Source organism: Chelonia mydas, chromosome 9, assembly GCF_015237465.2.
Source record: "Chelonia mydas isolate rCheMyd1 chromosome 9, rCheMyd1.pri.v2, whole genome shotgun sequence".
Classification (NCBI taxonomy): domain Eukaryota; kingdom Metazoa; phylum Chordata; order Testudines; family Cheloniidae; genus Chelonia; species Chelonia mydas.
The window spans coordinates 68,902,468-68,928,606 of NC_057855.1; the positions used below are offsets into that span (position 1 = coordinate 68,902,468).

Below are 26,139 nucleotides of genomic sequence, written 5' to 3' on the forward strand. Positions count from 1 at the left end.
TACTCCTTGTCCTACTACTATTCAAGGGAGGCAACATCTTTCTGGGAATATTTACCACTCATGTCCAGAGAACACTGGCAGTTCCTCAGTTCCTCAAGGAGAAGGGCTCTGTGTATATTGAAATACTATGTAAAATACGCATTATGCACCAAGACTCAAGATTTTCCTCTACTGTATGGTCAAATAAAGGGATTCTTTTTGCCTTATATTTTAAATTCCCATTGAATTACAGCATTTGCCAAACCGTGCAAAAAAGCCAGTATGTGGTCACATTTGGGAAGTTCTTTAGATAAAATCTCATACAGCCAACACAGATGCCCTACTGCTCAAAAAATTCTGTAAGGAAACAAAAAAGGTGTGCGCTGCCAAAAAAATAAACCAGAATACAGCAGAGCTTTAGATATTGCTTTCTCTTATTTTCAGTAGAGATATTTCCATTCTTCTTCCTTCCTTCCCTGTTCCTGGCTCTAAGAAGAGTATTAACAAACTCAAGACATTCTGTGCTTTGTGGCACCAGAATGAAATCAGATTATAACCAAACACTAATAAAATGTTTAACATTATAGTAATATTATGTTTCTTCCTTACCAACTAAAATGATAAGAATGTTGAATCATTATGTGAAACCTAATCTCTTGGACCTCTCTGGTCAAGCTGATTTCTTTCTCCACTGGAGCTGCACTTTTAATAAATGATGGTGACTAGTTAGCTCCAGTTTTCTCTGAAATAATGAAGTGCAAATGTGCAAAATTGTATAGAAGCAATGCAGAAAACTATCCTGAATACTTTTAATCTCTTAAGCACTGTGTCAGTCCAAGAGAAATTGGCCTAAAATACATTTTTGGATTTGAACTCAACCATGTCATGGTACAACATAAGGGGGCGGGGAAAACATACTGTAACTAGTTTGGTTTTGCCTTGAAAGTAGATGTTACCAATGCTGAACAAATGGTTTGAAACGATATATCTGCTTTCTCAAGTAAAGTGCTTTGGAGCGGAGGACAGATGTTTATATCAGCCTCACCATCTAAGAAAGGGAACTTAAAATCCCCCATCCATTTAAAGAAAGGTAGGTAAGTCATTTGGATGTGGCAGAGAAAGATCACTTCAATTAAATATATAAAATGTTCAAACTTGACAACAATTATATTTACTTTTTGCATACGTACAATATTTTGGATTTCCACATACACATAACTTTGCCACAGTATCATGGTCAACAATACAGTTCACTAGGGCCAGATTCTGATACCTTTCTCATGTTCACTAGTAACTCACACAATGAGACCAATTGGAATACTTGAGTAAGGTACTGTCCAATTTGAATATAAGCTTATAAGAATCTGGGTTTAAGATGGAGACATCTGTTGAAAAATGTTAAATTATTAATGGCAAATGTTGTACCTTTTCAACACAGAAGAACTGAATCTACTTTTTTCCACATTAGGAAGATAAGTAAATGGCTCCAAGGTTAATATGTGATCCTTTAAACTAAATGCCTCCATTAAATATAGATTTACATTCTTGACTTGGGCTCTTTTAGACCCGCCTGCTAGAAAAGAAAGAATAAGTGGCATTTTTCATCAGGATTTTATCTTGATAAAGAGGTCCTTTCGCAGACATATTTGATATGCATTTTGTTCTTATAACAGCCTCTGCATCTAAAATGTTATCAAACTCTGACAGAATCTCTTCATCTTAATAAGGCAAAAATAGGCTGTGTGTTTTCATCCTTATTTTCTTCAGATTATCAATATGAAGGGCTTGATTGACACAGTACAGTGGAAAGGGGGTTCTGATCTTATCTGACAGAGTTTATTTTGGGCTTGGTTTCACAAGGAGAAAAGGTTATCTGTCTAGTCTGGCACATGCTGGAATATCTCTGGTCATTATTTTTTATGTAAAGTATTGGGTCTCCATTTTCATGAATCTTAACTGCAGTATGGATAGCCTTAAAATGCATCCTGTGCTTCATATGGCGTTGATTGATATTTTCAGATTATCAAGCCGTCAGTTCTGCCTTTCAAGACTGCACATCAGCGTCACAGGGAGCAACAGGGAACAAGTCAGTAAACTCTTGTAAACAAAATTATCATACATTTAACATTACAGCTAATCTAACCACAGGGGATTTCATCAAAGCACTACAAAAATAAACCACTTATCTTAGTTTTAACGTTTTCACTTTTATTTGCTATGAATGTCTATTCTAATTATAGCTAACCTTTGGAAGATAACCATGCATCAGTATCTATAAAAGTTTCCCCTGTACCAAAGGCAGGAAGTTGTCCTGTTATAGAAAATGACAAACTTTAATGAGCTGTATTCACTACAAACACATTTCCATTATGCCATGAAATTTTTGCAAACTATGCCATGGACTGTGGAGATGACTCTCAAGAGTAAACCCAAAATATGCATTATTTTAGAATTTATATGCAGAGGTTGGGATGACATGCAGACATGCACAAGTAAAAACAAGGCCACAGAGTCCTTTATTCAATTAGCTCTCTATGATGGTAAAGCAGGTACAATGATTGCACTTTCATCTACAAGAAAATATGAAATATAGATCCACATACTGATATCTGGGAAAGTATATCTGGGAAAGTATAGTATTCGGGCATTAATTTGAAATAGGGGCAAAAGGATTTCCCTTTATTTTAAACCACGGTGAAGTGGTATACCTAGCATTTGCTGCCCATGGCCAGAGGCCCTGCCACTGTGGCACACCCCACAGACGTTGTCCTTTTTGGAGAAAAAGAACAGTGAGTTCAGACCTCCAAGAGCTCCCCAAAGAGGCCACCTAGGATCAGCTGTTGGAGGAGCCAATAATAATTGGTCCTCCAGCAGCTAGAATGGTTGGGAGCATGCAGAAGCCAATCAGGGCCCAAAAGACAAGATAAAAAGGGCTGGGCTGTTTCTTACAGGAGATAGTTCAGGGAGGATCTCGAAGAAACCCAGCTGCTCCGGTGCCTAACTGTGACTACATCTTTTTGCTTCGACCAGTTAAGGACTGTTCTATTTTATGCAATTTGATGTTGAGGTGGCCATCTTGAGTTAAAGACCAGTTTATTGCTGTAAAGTTAAGGCAGCATGCTCCATAGGATGTCCCACTGGCTCAGAGGCTCCTGTGATAACTACATACAGGAAATACAAAAGTTTAAATTGGGCTAAATAAGGTAGTCAGATGGTCCTAAGGCTGCCACTTTTGATGCTCTGGTTAAAATTAATTCTCTATATGCACCAACATTGCTTTATATGAGCTAAATGCAATGGTTATTGAAGTCAACATCTCCCACTGATTTCAGTGAATTTTGGATTAGGCCCTAGGAGTGTATAAGAAAGAGGAGAAAACGCCAAGGGATAAAAAGAAACAGAATACTACATCCTGTCACATGAAGGTCTAGGTCCCTCTATACAAAACATTTCTTTTGCACTACTCAAGACTTTCCTCATCTTGGAAACTTTTAAAACACCATAATTTGAAACACCTTTTTCCTGCAATTTTAAAAAACTTCTCAGAAAAACGTGGCATATAATAGTTCATGGGCAGTGAGTTATTTTCAAGGGAGTTAAGGTGAGGTTTACGTATTGGGCTTCATATGGAAAGCTAGCATCAACCTTAACTATAGGACATCAACTGAAATTCTAAATCCTAGAATTATAGAAATGTAGAACTGGAAGGGACCATCTCAGGTCATCCTGTCCAGTCCCCTGAACTGAGGCAGGACTAAGTATTATCTAGACTATCCCTGACAGTATCGTCTAACCTGATCTTAAAAACCTAACCTGATTCCACAACCTCCCTAGCTAATTTGTTCCAATTAGTTTCATACACCATTTTCCCCTGCCACTTTCAGTATATCTTTGTTATTAAAGCCAGCTATATTTTATTCTCCTTCTGTTTGCTCCTGCCTTCTACTTCCTGAGTGTAATATAATATTCAACCTAGTATTTATTCCTTCTAATATACACCACTAGGCAACTCATACACAGAACTGAAAATCAGCACTTCTCAGGAAAGCATGGACAGGTGACTGGGGTGTATGCTAGCAAATGCTGCCATGGAACTCCTGTGAAAAAGGAAAGGATACTGCTTGGGATCATCTCAAACTAAGCAAATGTTTGGCTCAAGACCCCACCTAGAAACTTATTCAATCTTATAGATTCTAGAAATTTAAATTAAAACCTAGTCATTTCTAAGGATGTTACTTCTTCACTCAGCCAGGAATTGGAAAAGAACCAAAGACACTCAAATTAAACAGAACCCCAGAATGGTATGGCATCTCTCCTTTCCTAGACATTTCCAAAATCTCTATTATTATTTGTGCAGTCTGTTGAGGCCCAGATGCTCTTGTCAAATAATTTTTAAAAAATTAATAAAACCAACCACCTAGCTCCCCACTCCCCGCAGATAAATAAATAAATAAACAAATAAGGTCTAAAGGAAGTTTGCCCTTCACTTGCAAGCTCTACCTCAATGTTGTTGCACTCAGATGGCTTTTTAAACACTGAGATTTCAATAGCTGTTAAAGAGTGGAGTTCTTTTGGGGAAGAAAAAAAACAAAAAAGGAGAGTGATCAAAGAGTTTAAAATGTATTTATGTTTTTTACATCAATGGTCCTGACTTTACTACTGACAGAAAAGTGTTTCTATATAAACATGTACTCTACCAATTACTATTATTGCTTTACGGTACAAATCATGTTTTTGCACTCTACCTGGCCAGTGTTGAATGAACCAGGAAGTTTCCAGAACTGACTCTAATGATGCATGAATGGGCTGAATACACGAGACAGAGGTGGGGGAATAGGGTCATTTGGATTTACTGTAGAGAAAAGGACTAAAATTCCTAAGGCGTTAGGAAGAGAGAAAGAATTGGTTGAACTGCTACAGCTGGGTGCACTGTGCCTCTCTAGACAAGTACTCAAAGTAATTCTTGGTCTGTGTTTGATCTGTCTCCATAAACCAGCACAGGTTTGCTTGAGTTTTATTCAGGTGTACAGCCACTGGGTAGAAGCTTTATGTTACACTCGGGTGTGTGCGCGCACACATTTTGTGAATATATGAGCCAGACTGGTCTTCATTATACATTTTGAGCATAGTTTGTTGAGATAAGTCACCTAGAATTTTCCTTTTTGTCTCTCATTGACTGAACCTATTGTATGACATCAGAAAGGTCAGATGAGTTAGAAACCATTTGGTTTGGCTAGATTTCAGCTCCGCTGTTGGATCGAGCTGGATTGAGTCAGGGGGAAAAAATTAACACCATTCACACATCACTGTCTGACTGCCTCTTTCAGGCGGGCAGTAGATTAGTATATTATCGTACTCTGTAATTCCTTCAGTTATTAGGAATTGTCTCATTATTATTTAATATTTTGACTCAGAATAATTATAGCCCAATCTTTAGATACTTTGCTTAGATCAAAGTTCTCTTGTTGCATCAGAAATGTGTGTGCATATTCCTGGCAGAGGCCTCTGCATTACTTTCACAATTCCCTCAGTTACTGGGAACTCACTGCCTCATTATTATTTCATATTTTGGCTCACATAATTATATCCTCTTTGTCACTGTTCTCTTTTAATACAGATTTTCTCTCTCCTTGTTCTAAATTTATTATTTTTAGTGCTGGATTGTGAGCTTTGGAGAATTAAGTCTTCCATTTCTCCACAGTACAGGTAACAGCGACAGGTACAGCAGCACTGTGTTCTTCACACTATTCAGCTGACATACTTACCCTGTAGAACATAATTATTAGGCAAGCCAAAATATTTCTATCAAAAAAGATGTAGATATAATTGGACTGGTCCAGTACCATGCAGATGAATCACTCAGTAGTATTATTGTGTTCAATTTGAGAATCCGGTTTGTTGCTTCATCCTTGCCATAGCATGGCCTAGCAGCAACACAAAGAAATATGCTCAGTCTCCGATAAGGGAGAAAACATTGGAGGGTGCCGTATAATACATGCTGAAACCAGGGAGAAACTCCCAACTACAAACTAAATGAAATACCAATGCAAGGGAAGTGAGATAAAATAGTATTGACATTTCAAATAAGTCATCCTTTCATATCAGTGTTACCATTTTAGGGCTATCTGAATCCTGCAAGATCATTTTGAGCCATCAAACAGAAATTTTCATTGAGAGACGCATTTATGAACAGGAAACTGCATCCTCCTCCATCTGGATAGTGTCATTATACAAATATCTCTCTGCAGTGCCACTTGTGAAGCGTCAGATGAAGGAAGTAAAAAAGATTATTTTTTTTAAGAAAGGAGATATATTTTGCCTTGATCCAGCTAGGTCACTCCACTGAAACAGGAACAGATTACTCCACACGGTCTGTCAGTAATGCATAGATTCCAGTTTTTGCAAGACTTATGCAGTACCATGATTTGGATGTTTTCTGGAAGTGATGTCCCATGCTTCTCATTACCTCCTCCTAGGATTCCAGTGTCGAGACATCCTTAGTCTATAACACTAGGGAAACTAGTGATGGCATTTATCTGTGTAAACTTTGCAAACAGAGTGGTCATTTCATTTATTATGAAGTATCATATGTAATATCCCAAGCAGAATGAGAGCACATTCTCTATCATATGTTGGAGAGTGCTCTCAGGTTTTTTTTTCGTTTCTGTTTTTAAGGATTCTCCCAACATTGGGTAGCTAAAGTTGTTTTGCTGGAGAGACTAAATATTGGATCTGGTATTATTTTCCTGGCATCTGACGATACACAGGTATCTCTACATATTTCTGCTCTATCCTCCAGTTGTTGCCAAGTCCTTCCTAACATATATGGATAGCATGGATGGCAACGTACAACTAAAACAACACATCAGAAACAGCACTGTAAATATCTCATTGATAAAAGACTGAAAGCAGTGTAATTTATTCACCTAGGGCAGTGTGGTGGGCAACCTGTGGCCCACGGGCCACACGCGGCCCATCAGGATAATGCACTGGTGGGCCACTAGACATTTTGTTTACATTTTCCGTCTGCAGGCATGGCCGCTCACAGCTCCCAGTGGCCACAGTTTGCCGTTGCCAGACAATGGGAGCTGTGGAAAGCGGCATGGGCCGCATGTACGTGCTGGCCGCCACTTCCCACAGCTCCCATTGGCCGGGAACGGCGAACCGTGGCCACTGGGAGCTGCGGGTGGCCATGCCTGCGGACCGTCAATGTAAACAAACTGTCTTGTGGTCCGCCAGTGGATTACCTTGACGGCCCACGTGCGGCCCGCGGGTTGCCCACCACTGGTCTGGGGCCAGATCCTGAGCTGCATTACAGTAGCTGTGCACTGCTCCACCTAGACAAACCTGGGGTTACTGCTTTGTTTTTCTTAACAAAGCCTGATTTTAGGTCACTTTATAACTAGAGATGGTCAGAAAACCAAAATATTTCCAGTGAGAAATTTTGACTGAAAAATGTCCTTGACAGAGCCCTACCAAATCCTTACAACTTCTCTCATTATTTGCTAAATGGATTGTAAATGTGGCTTCTGTTGTGTGAGACACATTTATGGATTTGACACACTTGATTACACTGCTTAACAAAGAACTTTCAGTGGCATCCATTTTCATGACAAAGTTTTCAATGTACCCTCCTATCTCAAGCAGAATGGTGTGCCTCGCCAGTAAGCCTACTGCAGTATATTGTGTGAGATTCTATAGTTATCACATCTTTATGGGAATTTACTAAAGCTTAGCCTTAGCTATTACTGAACAGCAGCCAAGCATCTGATTTGTTCTACTGTGTTTATTTATTTATTTTACATACATCTTGGTACCATCTGGGCTCATAAAAACAAACAGTTCAAGTAGCTAACGTGTTAAAAGAGGGCACTGAAATAATGAAATCCTTCGTTTAATCTGTTTGATTTCATATCCATTTCAGAACTCATGTTGTCATTTGCTAATTCCAAAATGACTTTTTGTAAGAAGATTGTCAGGTCAGATGTTGGAACCCTTAAACGACTGAGCACGTGCTCTCTTATCCATGTTTAGTGTTTCAAAACCAAACTACTGTAACTAATAAATCATTCTCGGTTGCTGAAAGCAAGCGGATAATTGTGCTGCTTTATATCTTGTATACAGAACATTTCAAAAGACTGTTTTCCTCCCAGCTAAGCCCTCCTAAGTATTGTTATTGACTGCATGATCCATTTCTATCTGCTTTCAATATCCAACCTTCATGCTGAGCTTTTGAAAAGGTTTGATTCATTTCTTAATCTGTGAATAGGGCAATCGTGACGATGTCTTCTTAATCAACACTTAGGCTGGCAGAATTAAAGAGAATCAAAATGAAGACACCTATAAATAAAATTATTAGAAAAAATCCCAAAATGCTTATACAATAAAGACTAATTTGAATGTTCAACTAGCACTACAAAACAACATGCCTTGGGGACTGATCCTGAAAACGCTTACTCACTTGAGTAGTCTTATCTCATGTGTTTAGGACTATTGGAGTAAATTAAATTATTCATTTGGATAAATATTGCACATGTGAGTAAAAGACTGTAGGATAAAACACATAGGGCCAGATTTTTAAAAGGTATTTGGGTGCCTAAGTCCTATTGAAATAAATGGGCATTAGGTACCAAGTGATTTTGAAAGGACCAGCTCCAGGCACCAGCAAAGCAAGCACGTGCTTGGGGCGGCACATTTCCAGGGGTGGCATTCCGGCCACCCTTTTTTTCCCCCCGGCCCTGCTCAGTCAACCAATGAGCCCCTGCGTGGGGTGAGGCGGCGGGTCGATGCGCTCCTCCCCCCCACCCGCCTCTGCTGCATGTGATTTTGTTAAAATTAAATGAGTACCCTAGTAGGAAACTGTTTTACTTCACTAACTACAAATTCTCTGTTTTCATTTTTTTTTATTTTAAACAGTCAAAACAAAACAAAAAACATTGCAAAGTACAAACGTGTAAAAGTCAAAAAAAAAAGAGGGGCGGGAGCGGCCAAAATTTTTTTTGCTTGGGGCGGCAAAAAACCTTGAGCCGGCCCTGACTATTAGGAAATAGTTTTGTATTTAAACATTTGTAATGATGTATGTGCACTCTGATTTTAGGGCACATTTGCGTATGGTATTTTTTTCGGAACAACGTACTGTAGCATTAGTAGAGAAGTACAGAAGGAGGGGTGGACAAATCCCTCCTTGGTCATAAAATGTCAGAAAATATAAGCTCTGTAAATGGGAATATGGGCTAAATAATCCTCTCCAGGAAAGCAGTAAGATTTTTTTTCTGTTATCCTTTTTAAAAGATGAGATGCCATGTCCCTTTTGGATGCTCTTATGCTAGTTGGAGATTCAGGGTTAGATAAATCTCCTTCTAAAGAGACAAAGAACTATTTAAAGTCTAGAATGTTTAACTGTTTATCTCCCTGGATGAGAAAGCTTCACAGAACAGAACAAGATACACAGGGGAAAATACTTTGTTTAAAGCCAGTCACATAACTTTACCAAATATACTGGTGCAGTATCAATTCATGCTGGATTTATTTATTGTAACTATTCGTGGATGCAGTATTAGTGCAGCTCAGCAATAATGGACAAGAGATAGGATGATAATGTTGCATTACACGTGTTTGAAATGCTTAATAGAATATTTAGGGAGCAGCATGACAAGAGGCATGCAATTTAGAGAAGGGGATGAAGGCTTTGGTGAGATGGGATACACAGCAGAGCATAGTACAAGAGCAGGACTATAGAAGAGAAAAGGGCAGAGATGTAGACAGGTTGACATTGTACAGAGACTTGAAGGTAGAGACAAGATTCTCTCCTGTGGTGAGATCTCAGCCTACTTGCTTGGGTGGGTGGTCAGGGAACAAGTAATCCTTCCGTGCTTTCAGTGCATCTGTGCCATCCCTGGCCAGTGTGTTATTTTCTCCTCTAGTCTGCTGCAATTTTTTTTTCATTAGAAACTGCAAAGTAAAAGTTTTGTGGGGTTTACTGAGAGGGCTCGCTCTCTACTATAGTGGCCTGATTCCTGAGCACATGAATACCCCATTGGGGCTGTTTCATGGATTTGTTTTCTCTCATAAAGGCTGGCTGGCTGAGCACTCTACTCAAATAAGGTTGAGCATAGGTCTTTTGGGGTACAATCTTTGCTCGGCCCCTTTCAATTCCAGTGAGATTGATAATGTTGTGATCCACTTTCAGAAGGAGGGTGTTCATCTTCTCCTTTCTGAGGTAGATTTATAGTTCACTTTAATGCCAGATTTTCCCTAGAGACATAGCAAGGGCTGCAATCGTTAACCCGAGTACATTGAAGGCATATTGCTATGGTCTGTCTGGGGAACAACCTAAAATTTGCCAAGCTCTTTCAGTACATTTAAACATTTTTTCCACTTTTTGCATCGAGCTCTTATGGCTGGTGTTTTAAAGAAGCCTGTGACACTTAAGTGTCCAAATCCCATTGAAACTCAATAGGAGTTAGGCACATAACTCCTTTAGATTCCTCTGAAAAATCACAGCCCACATAGCTATGAATTAGTAAATTGCTGCAATGCTTTATCACCCCAGAGATGGCTGCATTTTTGTGGAAAGTGATGTGTTTATATATATTAATTTCTAAAACACTTAGGGATTCTTCACACTGAAAGGCAATCTCCACACTGAACATTTACCCCTTCAGCTCTGACTTTACACATTTTAAGATTGTACATCCTGACACCCATCAAGAGTTATGGTATTTTTCTGACACACCAGCATGTACTTGACTTTATGTCAGGAAGTAGCATGACAGCTTTCTTGATGTTTAGTAGGTTGACTGAATTCAGTCTTGAGTGGCCAGCAGCAGGCGTTGCCTTCATCCAACTAAGGCTGCGTTGCTGTTAATTTATACAAGGCACTTGGGTAGACAGGTGAATTTTTAGGCTTGCACTTTGATAGGACAACTCCTTAGGCAACTTAACATGAAAAGCTTTAGGCCTTGAGTTCTCCTCCTCTGCTTCTGCCTCAAATATAACTTGCAACCTGTGAAGAATATAGTCTCGGAAAGGGAGTTTTCTGTGGCTAATGCACATACTTATCCATGCCTTTATGACAGGGAGATACGATTACAGCAATGCTCTCTGTGTAAGCTCTTCCTGCTGCTTCAATCCAAAACTCCCTCCCAGAGTCCACACCCGCACCTCCTCCTGCACCCTAACTCCCTGCCTCAGCCCTGAGCCCCCTCCCGTACCCAAACTCCCTCCTGGAGCCTGCACCCCCTCCTGCACCCCAACTCCCTGCCAAGCCCTGAGCCCCATCCTGTCCCGTTAACACAAAGAGAAGTATTCCAGTTAAGTCTTGAATGTTGGCAAACTCCCCAAACACAGAGTGATTACAAGGCAGCACTCAGTGATAACTATGTACATCTCCAGAAAGCATTTCACTATGCAGTGTCATGGTTCTATTTCTACTAGTTAAGAGGTTGCTTGACAAACTTAATGACCTTTACCCCAGATATTTAACATTTGCTTTGTTGGTATTTAAATAGTTTGTGACATTGATTATGTGCTTCAATTATTAGTAGTTTGTAACATTCACCCTGGCAAATAACCAGTGTTTTTGTTATTTTGGGGTTGGGGGATTGTTTTATACTGCTTAAATCAATTCCCACCCAGATGGTTTATGGAAATAGGAGACAATGCATTTTTCTCAAAGAAGCTGTATACTTGCATGTAGGCATATACTTTCACATTTGAGTAAAAGGTATCACGATAGCTTCTCTTAAATCAAACAAATATGATTTCTGCTTTTTCATATCATGAAACATGAGCAGTCGGGGGATGGGGTGTCAAAGGAAATGAGGCACTGAATGCCCATCACTTGCCTGAAATATTTCTGTCAGTGGTTATTTGGCTTACCTGAGTCAGAGGTGTCTCAGTGCCTGACTGAGACCTGAACTTGTCATAAGTGATTTTTTTTTAAACACAGAAGTGGTTTGGTGATGTAATGGGGATGAGGGGGGAGAGAGAGAGAGAGACTATCAGTACATGGATCCTAATAAGTGGAATGGAAGATTATTTTCCTTCAGGAAAGTAAACCCATAGTGGGAGTCATTCAATCCCATAATTATGTCAATGTGACTACCTGCCTGCAGCTTATCTGCAATTGGCTGCTTCAGATCAGAGTGAAGTTTTTGTGCTGACTGGACAATCAAAACAACATGTAGTCCCCTTGAGGTGAGGTCCCTGATGCATATCTGGGGCTGGACCAGAGCAATCAGATCAAGAACAAAATCTAACATCATATTCCAGAAACAAACATAGAACAAAGGTAAAGCAAAGTTATCAAGCCCAGTAAAGGGTGCCCTCCCTTGACCTAAGAAGGATGAAATATCTGAATAGGATACAGGCTAAAATTCAACTGCCTGTTTCAGTGTGATAGCAGCTTCATGCGGAAAGTCAAACCTCATTTCTTTGACAGCATCATGCAACTCTCATTCACAAAATAAAGTGTTACTTGCTAAATAGGCTTCAGCATTTATCCATACCTATCATAAAGCTGAAATGGTTCAAAACCCTGGTTCAAAGGTAGTAGAAATATTGTATCTACCATTGCAAAATTCTTCACTTTACAAAAAACCCTAAAGGTGACAGCAAGTTTACTAAATATGAAAAATCCACATGTACATGATTTCACTATCTAAATTTAAATTTTATACGTACATGTGCATATTTATGCAGTAAGTAAAGCTAGTTGAAATTGTTTTAGCAAAACTGGAACCGTATCAGCTTCAACAAAACTTTTCATCAGGAAGCTTTCTCAGAGAGGTTAAGGCACTGGCCTGGGATGTGGGAGACACAGGTCCAAGTCCCTCCTTTGCCACATGTGGAGTGCTCTGGGATGCAAACCTGTGTCCTGAAGAGCTACCTCAGGGAGGGTAAAGACTTTGATCTGTGCCAGTACCCTAATCACTGTGCTACAGAGAGTTTGTCTCTTTCTCCCATTTTGCAGGTGCTCATTTTTGTTCTGATGCGAAACAGATAGATAGATATAGACACATGTAAACTTACATACTAGATAAAATATTATATGTACTACATATTGTGTTGCATGTGCATACACACATACCACATCTAATGGCAACTTTTCCACCCCACTAGAAGATGATTAACTATTCTTGAACATTCCCTGGGTAAGTAATTAATCCTTTGGTAGGAAAGATAGAAAACAGAGCTAAACTACTCAAGAGCAGTGTTATGTGAGCCACATCCAATAACACCTGTATGGCCCTGAGGATGTCACATGGGCCGCAGATGTGTACTGATTGGGCCCCACTGCTCTAGAGTATATGGTCTTGGGAGAGGTGTTCTTCCTTAGAGATCAATAAAACGTTACAATATTTCACTTGTGGGAAAGTGGATTTAATAATTTCTCTTCCTAATCTCTGTCAAAACAATTTGTGTGTGTGTCTTCATGTATTTTATAGCAGAGAGCTAATAGACCAATAGCAGAATTTAAAAATAGTGCTTCTCCAAAGGGTATTCAAGTAGTCTTCAAACAGAATTTATTTTAGAAGTAGATAAACAAGACATAAAAGGAACAGTGCCTGTAATCCAGTTTGAAAGCAAAAAAATATATTTAAAAAAATCTTTGTTAAAAAAATATTTTACAAATAATACTTAAGACCAGGATGTACCATAAATATATGCAGCATGATAACAGAAAACATTGAAATGCATAAGAAAATGAGCCTGCATTACAGTATATGTAAAAAAATTATTTTATATCACATACCATCTTAGTTTTTGACAGTACCCTATTACACATTAGCAGTCCTCTGCTTAATGAAATTCAGAAGGACTATGACAAATTCCCCCCAAGACTAATAACTTCTTTGTTATGACAGAGTACTTACACATAGCTTTCACACATGCATTTTACATGCCATGTGTGATCTCTAATATTAGCTTTCCCTTATTTGCACTGATGTTGTAGCTGTATTGGTCCCAGGATATTGGAAAGACAAGGTGGGTGAGATAATGTCTTTTATTGGACCAACTTCTGTTGGGGAAAAAGTCAAGCTTTTGTGCTTACACAGAGCTCTTCAGAAGACGATGACAACCTGAAAAAGATGAAGACCTGAAGAAGAGCTGTATAAGCTCGAAAGCTTTTCTCTTTCCCCAACAGAAGTTGCTCCAATAAAAGATATTACCTCTCCCTCCTTTTCCTTATTGTTATTTGCTTGAAATCAGGGTAAACAACAAGAAGTCTGAGATTATGAATGGCACTAAACTTTGGTAGACATGTATTCACATATAATCCAGGCATCGACAACATGTCAGAGGAAGCAGAAGAACAATATCTGAGGGCCACCTTTGGCTATTTGTGTTGTAGGGCTAAAATCAGTAAAGCTTGCCTACTCTGTTATTGGTTTGCTGAACCAGTTGCAGTACTGCAACTAGCACAAAGGATATCCTAGTATCCCTTCGAAACACAAACACAACTCCCAGCAATGGCAACAGGAGTGGCATATGCACTGAACATAGATACACATCTTCATGAGGTTTGTTGAGATTATGGTGATTAATGATAAAATCTAAATTCTGAAGTTTCAGTATAGCCAAGCTTCAAACTAAGATAAATATGTGATGGCTATTGCAAAAGAAAATATGCTTAGTCTTCCATTAAAAAAGCAGCATTTGTATTATTTACTGTATTTGAACTTGTTCAAAACTTTTGTCTTCATTGACTATGGGCTCTATTCAGCAGGAAGCAGCACTTCTATTGGTGAATGTAACACAGGAATCACACTGGTTTTGGCTCAGCAATCACATAAGCCCAGCTCTGATTCAGGACACAAATCCTCATTAAAAGTTTCTAAAAGTACTTATCCACAGAATTTTTTTCTCTGGATTTGCACTCCAATTATCTTTGCCCTCTCTAAGATCGGTGTAGAACTAAACTGACCTGTACATATTTAGAAAGTGGCCATCAATGAAGATGAGACCTTAGTGAGAACGTACCATGAGTCCACTTACGGGGAAAGAGCTCTCAGAACAAGTCCTCTGCCAGTCTGCCAAGGAGTCTTTTTTTTAAAAAAACCCTAATATGTAGATGTAAGAAAACAAAAATTAAAATGCACAACTAGGAAGAATAGAAGGGACTGTCCCATTAAAAAAAAGTGATCAGGTATGGGACTTGAAAACAATTCTTAAAAAGTTTTGTTTTTCTAGTGCATTAGCTACATCATCTGTTTTTTTTGGAAAAACTGGTTGATGGATTTGGCCCTCCTAAATCACCTGAGGAATGAAGTAGGGCATAAAGAGAGATTTAGTCACAAAACCTAAGTGATTTCAATGGGAGTTAAGAGGATCTGGGCTTTACCTCCTAACCTAACTTTTCTACCTACAGAGGAGTTACTGGCTTGGAAAAAACAACAGCCTGCTGAACCTTCTCCAAATCTCTAAATCTAGCCTTTTAAAAGTTATAAAATCATGTTTTCCCTCCCATTTACACTTTATAACCGGAACCATAACCACCAAAATACCAGGAAAAAAGTAGCTCTTGAAAATTTTCCAACCGGGAGCAAAAGTGGAAGTGCCAAGAATGTAATGAGAAAGCTTGTTCTCACACTGTTTCCAACTCATTATCTCCAAGACTCAAGAAGTTAACTTTTGGATGCTTATCCTAATCAAACCTGAACATTTCACCTTTGAGTTTTACCTATGGATCGTCTACAGCAGAGGTGGGCAAACTTTTTGGCCCGAGGGCCACATCGGGGTTGTGAAACTGTATGGAGGGCCGGGAAGGGAAGGTTGTGCCTTCCCAAATAGCCTGGCCCCCCCACTCCCTATCCTCCCCCTCCCACTTCCCACCGCCGACTGCCCCCCTCAGAACCCCCAACCCATCCAACCCCCCCTGCTCCTTGTCCCTTGACGGCCCCACCCCCTCCAGGGACCCCCACCCCAACTGCCCCCCAGGACTCCGCCCCCCTATCCAACCCCCCCTCCAGCTCCCTGTCCCCTGACTGCCCCGACCCCTATCCACACCCCCGCCCCCTGACAGGCCCTCTGGGACTCCCACGCCTCTCTAACCCACCCGCCCCGTTCCTCGTCCCGTTCCTCGTCCCCTGACTGCCACCCCCAGAACCTCCGCCCCATCCAACTGCCCCCTGCTCTCTGACTGTCCCCTGGGATCCCCTGCCCCTAATCCAACACCCCCACTCCCCACCCCCTTACCATGCCACTCAGAGTGGCAGGACTTGCAGCCTTGCTGCCCGCATGGCGGCATAGCTGCATGGGAGGGGGGACAGCAGGGGAGGGGCCGGGGGCTAGCCTCCCCAGCCGGGAGCTCAAGAGCCGCGCAGGACGGTCCTGCGGGCTGGATGCGGCCTGCGGGCCGTAGTTTGCCCTCCTCTGGTCTACAGCCTCAGTACCCACAGAAGTCATCCAAAAAAATATTCTGAAACCTGGCTGAGTTCCTGCACTAGTGGGTACGGAAGCCAGTTCTTCACACCACAGAACTCTTTGGATGTTTCCTTCTATTAATGACCGACAGTGTGTGCTATTTAGGCAAAAAGTAAGTATAGAAAAAGGTGCTGATCACATTTCTTAGACCAAACTCTCTCACTGAGACTCAATGTTATCCATAATAGTATATTAAACATAAAGACTTCCCTCCATTTCTACATTGTAAAATGCAGGCAACAAGCCAAAAGAACTGGCTAAATTGTGGTGCTGAAGGAAAACTCAATAAATACCATTACTGTTGAAACTTGGTGCTCATTTAACTTGCAGAATTAGTACTCTAAAGGGAGTATGAATACGAATGGTGAAACTGTCTTGTAAATAAATCTTCTTCCCAGGAAAAAGATTTCATTATAACAAATGAAATATTCTTCTACAACAGTCATATCTATGCTTATGCAATATAATATGCTAAATTACAATACATAATTCATTATTAATAAAATTTATTATATTTTACAGACCAGATAGCCAAATAACCATTTTTTTTAAAAAGAGCCAGATAGCAAATATGAAGGGAACGTCATTGTAGACACTCTGCAATCTAAGAACTGAGGCAATGGAAATATTTACGTACAAGCCTGTTTTAAATACTTTTACATCAAACATACAGTAGCATATGAGAATTCCATTTGGTAGTCTAACTGATGAATCATTAAGAAATTTTTCCATTTAAAGAAAATTACACATACTGTATACATCTGAGTTAAAAATCAAAGACTATACCCCATTTTATTCTAGTAAACTAATGTCATATGAGTCTTCATATAAGTGCAGAAAACAGGGTTCTTTATACTCCTTCTGCTTCCTAAGAAATTTTGTATTTTATATGAAACACTAATATTGTTAAATAATGCACACACCCTTTTAAGCATTAGTGCCTAAAACGTGATGCAATAGATATACAGGAACCAGGAACCAAGTTGCAACTGAAGGCATTAGCAAATTTTGTTTCTTAAATCAGATGTGCTAAAGTAAAGCAATTTAACTTTAGAAAAATAAATGTTAACCAAAAATAGTTAAATAGCCCCAACCAACAACTACAAAAGCCAGCAATTTTTAATTTGTGCTAGCTAAATATGCAAAAATTTTAAGGTGTAATCAAATTTACGGTATTTTCTACTTTATCACTCTAAGAGCAAGCCTTTTTTTAAAAAAAAAGTATTTGAAAAGATTAAGCATATGGCACCTGGTATACAGAAGTTATCAAGATTTCAGTAAGCATAAGGTAAAATAATGTTTAGTTAAAAAGTTAAGTGAACGCTCGCCAATAATTTAAAAGGTGAATGCTTACTATAGTAGTTTTGTGAATAAGTAAGCAGGAAGTAGTTATTTTCCCACTATTCCTATTGAGCCTATAAAAATAAACAGCAATGATTTGATCATTTGTAGCTATGATCCATAGCAGCAATATCAGTATTAAAAATCTTGTGGAAATAACTATAAATAATAATTAATTCACAACATGGCTTATGGTGATATAAGTAAAGTGATAACATGTATATGATTTAAAAAAATGCAGGGAGTATAAAGAACTTTACATTCTCTTTCTTTTTTAATGTATGCATAAAATTTATTGCTCCCTTTTTCAATATTTATAGACATTAAAAACACAACTAATTTTTTCAACACAAATAAATAAGGACAAAGGTCCTGGAACAAGAATGTGTTTACAAGCAACATAAGAAAAACAATAGATTTATCTTATCATAACCATCATTCACACAGACTGATGGATCATATTACTTTTTTTTCTTTGCAAAACAACATTATAGATCACTATAGCACAACATACTAAAGTCTCTTTGTCTTTCTTTCTTTTTTAAAAAAATCTTGCCCTGGATACCTTTCAGTAGGGCAGCTTGAACAGTTCAGCGCCACTTCCAAACCCCTCTGGAGATCAGACGATAAAATTCTTCGGCAATCAGAGACAGGACAAAGGGCTTTCTCGTGCTATTTCCATGTTTTCATGTTTGCTGGCTTAACATCATTGTGTACACGTACGACTTCAGTACATAACATCAGATGCGATGACGTTCAGAGCTGGCAAACAGAGAAACAGCATGAGAAAAGCCCTTTCCTGCATCATTTCCTGCATCCCGTATACCATAAAAGTTTGCCTGTCAAATTTCAACTAGGTCAATACCTCTGTGTTCTGTGGGGTACTCGAAGTGTTGAAGTGTACTTCTACAACAATTTTTGATTAATTATATATATATATAAATAAATATAATATATATAAATAAAATGTATATACATATACATACACGTCCACACACGTTTGTATGTGTATACATACAAACACCAAATTTGAGAATAAAAGTAGGAGGAATGGTAGGCATATTAAGTAGTAGTACATTATCAGTCCTCCCATTAATTTATATAATCAGAGCAAAAATGGAGTCCCTAGCTGCTTCTACTAAAATGTATCTAGAAGAAGAACACCACAACATGAACAAAAACATGTAATTGTGTTCGACAGGGTTTTAGCAGACACTTGACGTGCTTCCAGGCCACAATTCACAAGAATGTAAAACTCTGCTGCAAAAAGTCACTTTGCTCCAATCCTGGCACCACCAGTCAGGTGTATCAGCATTAGCAAAAGTCGGGGAAGCGAATGGCTGATCAGATCAACTGTCCCAATGGGCAAGAAAATGCTACCGGGAAACAAGCTCACCAAGAAAACACCAGCCAGTGGTCAGGACATTGCCATAGGCTGCCCATCACTATCAGTGACTGTCAAAAATTCTGCGAGAGAATAAAGGATGAAATAAATGGGAGAAATTACGGTAAAACATAAATCGGATCTCACTGATGATCAAAATCATATTATGAACTATGATTATGAAACAAATCAAAGTGATGTCATGAGCAGAAAAGTGTAACATGGCATGTTCTCAACAGCTATGCTTTCTGCATGTAGTGAGGGAGACGTGATAAAAAATTCTGACTAAAGTAAGGTTTTTGCTATCATTCAAAATTTTTAATTTTTTCGATAAAAACTGATTTTTTTCAGTTTCCTCGCTCCCTCCCTTTTTTTCCAATTCCCACAATCTCTTTTTATTTTTCTGCCTCTGGGGGGGAAAAAGAGGAAGGGAAAAAATGAAAAAACCAAACTCTGAAAATTTTCTGTCCAATTTTCCATTCTGATTTTTAATTGAAAAACTGAAACATTTTCCCAAGAAATAAAAAAAGATTTTCTCAATTTCCCATGAACAAAAATTACTTATTTTGACCAGCCTTACTTCAGTAGAACTTCTCATGTTTATTAGTGAGAGGTTCAGAATATGCTTTAAGCTTCAAGCGGAGAACATCTCAAGATGTTCACAACTGCTCCTTAACTATTACTACATACGTGGTAGTACACTTCAGTTGGGCCAGGGTTACCAGTGATGATGTTCAAGCCAGAAAGGGAACAAAATAACAAGAATAATTAGAAATACCATAGTAAATACTTACAAATAAGCAAAACTTTTTGAAGGCCTTAAGGTAACATCCAACCACTGAGGTTCAGAAACAAACATTCCCCGGGGACAAATGACCCCATAATTGCCTGTGATAGGGTTTCCTGAACTTTCTCCTAAGTATCTGATACTGGTTACTGTCTTTGACAGGATACCTGGCTAAACAGACCACAGCATGGGATTGCAGAGCTCTTAGTATGTGAGTGAGGGAGAGGATGGTGCTTTTACTTATAAACTAAGCTAATGTGATTCTCAGAATAATTGAGAAATAAGTATGGAGCCCCACAATCTCATTTTCACAGTCACATTTAGAAACATAGCCACACTGAGCCAATTCACCACTGATGTGAGTGCAAGTGCACTGAAGCCACCAACAGTGAGCATGGCACTAAGTCCAACAGAGGCAGTTTATTTACAAGGGGGCCTAGCTCCCATTGTATTTATTTCTATTCAGTGGGAGTAGAATGTCTAACTCCCTTAGGCCTCTCTGAAGATCTCAGCTAGTGTCCCCAACTACCAAGTGTTAGTGAAAAACATCTCTGCCATCCCCATTGTCCTTCAGATCTGTGAGTGAACACACTGATGAAAGCTGTCTGACTGATAGCCCTGGCAACTGACAGCTCTATAAATAGAACTGCTACACCGTTAGCAGTGGTAGTGCACATTTTCCCACACTGCTCAGCCAACATGGCTCAATCCTGACTTGAAGCCAGACAGGAGTTCAGGCTCCACACCTGTTCAGTCCCTGATCTCCATGCGCCGGTTAGTAACAATAGTAGTGCCAGTTCTGGTGGAGGCACTTGTTTGCTTCTCTAGGGTTGTGGACATTGGTCCAGTGGGACTAGAAAGAAGCACTAAACTCATCTCGCATACTGTAGGCCACTGCAGACCCACATGATATTTATGACTTTTGATCACTAAAAATGTGGATTAAATTTGTACCAGGTCACTCTATGTATGAATCTGAATCTATGTAAACTCTATAAGTTTACTTGACTATTTCTGTTTAAAAACATCTGCTGGAAATCAAATAATCATTTTTTACAAAAATACACCTGATGTTATTGACCTGACTCTCCCACTGAGCTGCTCTCCTGCTCAGTTGTGCTTTCTTTTGCTTTCTGAGAGCAGATGAGGTAATATTTGTTCTAACTTCAACATCTCAGAGTAAGGAGTGATGTTAGAAAAAAATCACAGGACCCTAATACAATCACTTCATGTCCTTCAGGAAATGCCACCCACCTGCCTCAACGGGTGAGGGAACTTGATGGGACTGCCAGTGAAGGGGACAGTCCCAGAAGCAAGGGAGGGAGACACTCACTAAGGGACACTAGGTAGGCCCTCCACATGGGAGTCTCTGGCCAGCTGGTGGGAAGGGGTGTTGATTGGCCAGCATTCCCCAGCTCCCGGGATTTAACCTGGCATGGGGGCCATGTGGAGCCTCTTTTGGACAAGAACATCTACAGGAATGTGAAAAGGACAAGGAGAGGAAGGATAGTACAGGAAAAGATTGCTAAGTTTTAAAGAAGCCTTTTGGCATATTGTCGCTTTGGCCCCAATTTTCAGATATGGCATTCACTTTAGGGTACATGGCTCTACAGTTGTTCACGCTTCATATGTGCATCTTGATGTCCGGATATCCATTTGAGGCACCTAAGTGCTGTTTTAAGCAAATGTTTAGCCACCTAACTTTGAAAATTGTGCTCTACGCCAACACATAAATCATACACCAACTCATATTGCCTCTCTCTGCCTATGTTTATTCACTACCTATTGTGAGTATAGAATGAAAAATGCGGAGAGAGATGGGATACATGTGCAACCTTATCAGAATATTTTATTAAAAGTCTTACCCTATTGCCACTAAGCTTAATGGCAAAAGTCCTATTGACTTAAAACCTGATCCTTCTGCTGTTGAGGTTTGCTCTATAGCGAACAAATATATCGCCACCCCCCGAAACAACTAACAAAGCTGGCTAATAAAAAGTTGATAACTTGGAAGACACTCAATGTCACCTCTATTTTACGAGTCCCTAATTGTCCTACCCTGGAAAACACTGCAGTATTACTAACAACTAGTCTCTTCACAGTCTATCACTTTGAAAAGCTTCTTTAGTACATTAATTTCTAATACTTCATAAAAGAACACTTGCTATTCTATAAGTTTCCATGTATTTGTGGCCACTCGGATTGATTAAATAATTACTGTAAAATGGCTTTTTAAAAAATAATATGGATTATCTTTCTCCCTCTTCCCGCCACACACACACATAATAGGTATTACATAAGTATCATGCTTTTCCTTCTTCATCCATTCTAAACCTCTCCAGTAGCATCTTCATTCCCACCCCTTTTGGTGGTTCATGGCGTAATTGCCCTTTGGCTGCTCCTGGTCTCTCTGATTCCTTCAGCAGTAACAGCCCTGGGCTGGTTGTGGTATTTATTTCCTTTCCCTTTTGGCCACTCAAGGTGTCTCAGTTTTTAACGAAAAACCTTCAAACACTCTCTTCTGTGTTTTTCCCTCTAAATATACATATATTCAGCACATCTCATCAGAACAAATACTATAAGGATTTTCCATCTTGTTATAGATCAGTTAGACCAGTGTTCTTCAATTCAAGGCCCGCGAGCCAGTGGCGGCTCCCATGGACCCTAAGTGCGGCTCCCTGTCGATCGCGCTTTCCAGCAGCAGTGGGGCCACAGCTAAGACAGGCTCCCTGCCTGCCCCGGCGCCACACCACTCCCGGAAGCAGTGCGCATGCCCCCAGGGGCCTGGGGGAAGGGGGACAAGCAGAGGAGCAGAGGTCTCCGCATGCTGCTCCTGCCTGCAAGCACCGCCCCCGCAGCTCCCATTGGCCGGGAACAGGGAACTGTGGACAAGGGGAGTTGCGGGGGCAGTGCCTTTAGAGAGGGGCAGCACGCAGAGCCACGTGCCCCTCGCCAGGGGCTGGAGGGGCGCATTGGCCCCTTTCAGATATGGCGTGGGGCCTGGACCACCCAAAGTAAGTGCCGTCCCCTTCAATGGGCAGGTTCTGAATAGCTATTCCACCACCCAACCTGCAGCCTCCCAGAGCCAGCCCCCAATAGCCCCTCTTGCACCCCAAGCCCCTGCCCTGAGCCCCCTTCCAGAGCCTGCACTCCATACCCCCTCCTGCACCCCATACCCCCTCCTGGAGCCAGCACCCTATACCCCCTCCTGCACCCAAACACTCCGCCCCCGCCTGGAGTCCCCTCCTGCACCCAAACTCCCTCCCAGAAATTGCACCCCAAGCCCCCTCCTGCACCCCAAGCCCCTGCCCCAGCCCTGAGCCCCCTCCCAGAGCCAGCCCCCCATCCCCCTCCTGCACTCCAAGCAATATTACCAATAATGGCAATATTTCCATATCAACCAACAAAGAACTCGGAGTGTTCAACTGTCTGTGTCGGGTATGTGTTCAACCGTCTGTGTCAGGTTGATGTGCTTCTCACATTGAAGTTTTTTGCCAAAGTGGCCCCCACTTCAAAAATAGTGACGAGCACTGAGTTAGACCAATCCAAGCGGTAACACAGAAACAAGGAGCATTTTTTAGCTTTGCAAAACCCAAACCAGGCTTTATTTGCACAGATGGACCAGCAGCCAAATTTTAAAGCTTTGGTGGGTCCATATACATGTTTATTTGATAGTTCAATTCTGTTTCAAATGGAGATGGTCCAACCAAAGGTGGGTTTTGTTTCATAATAACTGAGTGAGATCTTGGTTTTGCAGAAACAAAACCAGAGATAATTCTGATTAGAGACCCATTTATCCCAGCAACTTCTGAAATTTGGGGAGGGAAAACTGAGTAAATAATTTTGTTCCTTTTCTAGTCATGCTTCAGAGAGCTTTTTGTTTTTAAACTGATGCATTGCAATAACTGCTAGTGCTGGGCTAAAGCACATTTTTTCACAATTTGGAAACATTTATTCTTTATTTTTAAACACTGGAGTATTTGAGTTTTTAATGTAACTTATTCTCCATCAGGACTCAGCTCTGCCTAAAGCTTTCTGCAAAGTCAGTGAATGCATGAAGCAACAGTTGCATTAATCTCAAACATGCCATTAATCTCTGAGGTTGGAAAAAGGGTGAATAGCATGACAACTGAAGTACTGTGGTGCTATAAGAAGCTTTTTTTAAAGGTTTTTTTTAAGGTGTTTTGTTTTTTTTTTTAGTCTCTCCACTGGCTAATAGAACTAACTGAAAACTTCAAATTATACTGTCTTGAGTCACTCACTTGTATCCAATTTCACATTCTTAAATGAAAATGAGGCCATTCCATATATAAGAGACAGAGTCTTTCATTATTAGATCAAATTTGACTGTTTAAAACTATCTATTAGAACTGCAGACCAACAGTTAATTTGGTTCTCTTTACTTTTCTTAAAAATATTATTCCCTTTATGTAATAAAATCCAACACAAAGGCCAGTCAACTCCTTTCTTCTTTCAATACTTATATAGGTTCATTAGCAAAATTATTCATATTTTGCTTAAGTAATGAGAGTATTAATTTCAACGTTTAAAGGAAATGCTGTTTGCAAGTGAATGTAAAAGACATTGTACGATGTGTTGTTAAAGTTTCCCCAGGTCTGTGTTCATTGCCAGGACACAAACAAAATTAAGTCTAAAGGAGGAGGACAACAGATTTAAACAAAATCTATACCATAATCCCACCTTGTGCTAATGTCTCATAATACTCATATTCACAAAATCGCCTTGAAATAATTTCAGGGGTGAGGAATACTCCAGGGGCAATGTACTTTTCTGCCCCATCAGGGGAAAAGGAGTGCTCTGACATCAGTCCACACGGGCTAGAAGCACAGTGAAAGAGAGTACCCACATTTTTCCGCCCCCATCCCTGCCAAAGGAATTGCCTTCCATTCTTTTCTAACAGCCCTCTCTGGCAGATGGTTGGATGGTTCCAGAGGTTGCCACAGGCCTAGCTGTCTCTGCTGGGGAGAAGATGACAGAATGCAAAGCCCTTGAACAGGTAACGGCGGATTCTTTCGGCTCACAGGGCCTGAGCCAAAGAATCCTGAATTTAATAGAAAAACTCCCATTGATTTCAGTGGGCTCTAGATCAGGCCCCAACAGGTGCTGAGAAAACAACCTTCAAGTTCCAGAGTAAAATCAACACACACGTGTACACACACACACACAGAGTTCTTCTATTGCCTAATTTAAATTCAAAATTAATTCACTCAAATAACTTTAACAGAAGACATTCAAATCTTTAACAAGATATTAACCCCCCCACCATTGTCTCTGTTGTCTTAGAAATATGAAGAAATCCTTTTCTATTCCATTTTCTGTTAATGTCTCTCAGTAAAAGATAATGCTTTGTACAGAACAGGGATTTTGTCTACCTCACAGACTGGTGTTAAAAATAAAAAGAAAGAAAAAGAAAAAGCAGCAGCAATCTTTGTATGCAGTAGATATGCAGTTTGAATGAGGACATTTCTTCAGGCCCCGTTTATTTTCACCGTATCGTTAACAAAACTGCCTACAGAAAAGTAAGTCGAACCTATGGACCTGATCCTCAGCTAGGGTAAATTGTCAAAGCACCACTAAAGCCTACACAGATGTACCCTAGCTGAGGATCTGTCCCTATATAGAAATAATTGAAGTGAATCCCATCTTATCATCACAAATATTTTATTAACTTCTTTTACTGCATAGATACCTCATGACTAACTCAAATAAAAGCACGGAACTTTTCTTTGTACTGAGGATAGGCTCCTGATGGAGGAAAAACTCAGATAAATAACAAACCCTTATCACAAATGCATTAATACAGCTTTCCAGAATCTGGATTCAATTCTGATGTGGTTCCCATTGCTTTAATAAGCCTTTCATTAGTGTCTTAAAAAGCAATAGGGTGTTTAATTATCATTACATTTTTGCCCTCCTTGTTAATCTGAGGGCTTTTTAATTCACTCTTATGACTGCTGCTCTGAACTGTACCTCAGCTACTGTCTCTATGATCTGTACTTGGCCATGAAGTGACAAAGTGAGGGCAATACTTGCAATGCTTCTAAATTTTCCCACTGGCTTCATTACTGCTTTATATTGTTGATTATGTCAGTCAGCCAGCTTTGAGTAACCCGCATGGTAGGCTATGTTTCTAGTCTGAAAATGGCATTCAATCTCTCAGTAAAAAAAAAAATCTTGCTTGCTTTTGAGAGACCTTGAG

The 26,139-nt window shown here is 39.9% G+C and overlaps 1 protein-coding gene across 4 annotated transcripts in view; it reads right to left on the reverse strand.

Annotated features, from left to right (window-relative positions):
* Positions 1-26,139, reverse strand: part of PCDH11X (protocadherin 11 X-linked) — a 985,888-nt gene that overhangs the window by 793,691 nt on the left and 166,058 nt on the right. For 2 of the 4 annotated variants that reach the window (XM_043522100.1, XM_007059453.4), the window contains one exon: positions 18,437-18,510. The exons of the other annotated variants lie outside the window; for them this stretch is intronic. In XM_043522100.1, coding sequence (XP_043378035.1) covers positions 18,505-18,510 — 6 coding nt within the window. In that variant the 3' untranslated portion in view covers positions 18,437-18,504. Of the gene's footprint in view, positions 1-18,436; positions 18,511-26,139 lie in introns of those variants that run through there. 4 annotated transcript variants of the gene reach the window in all.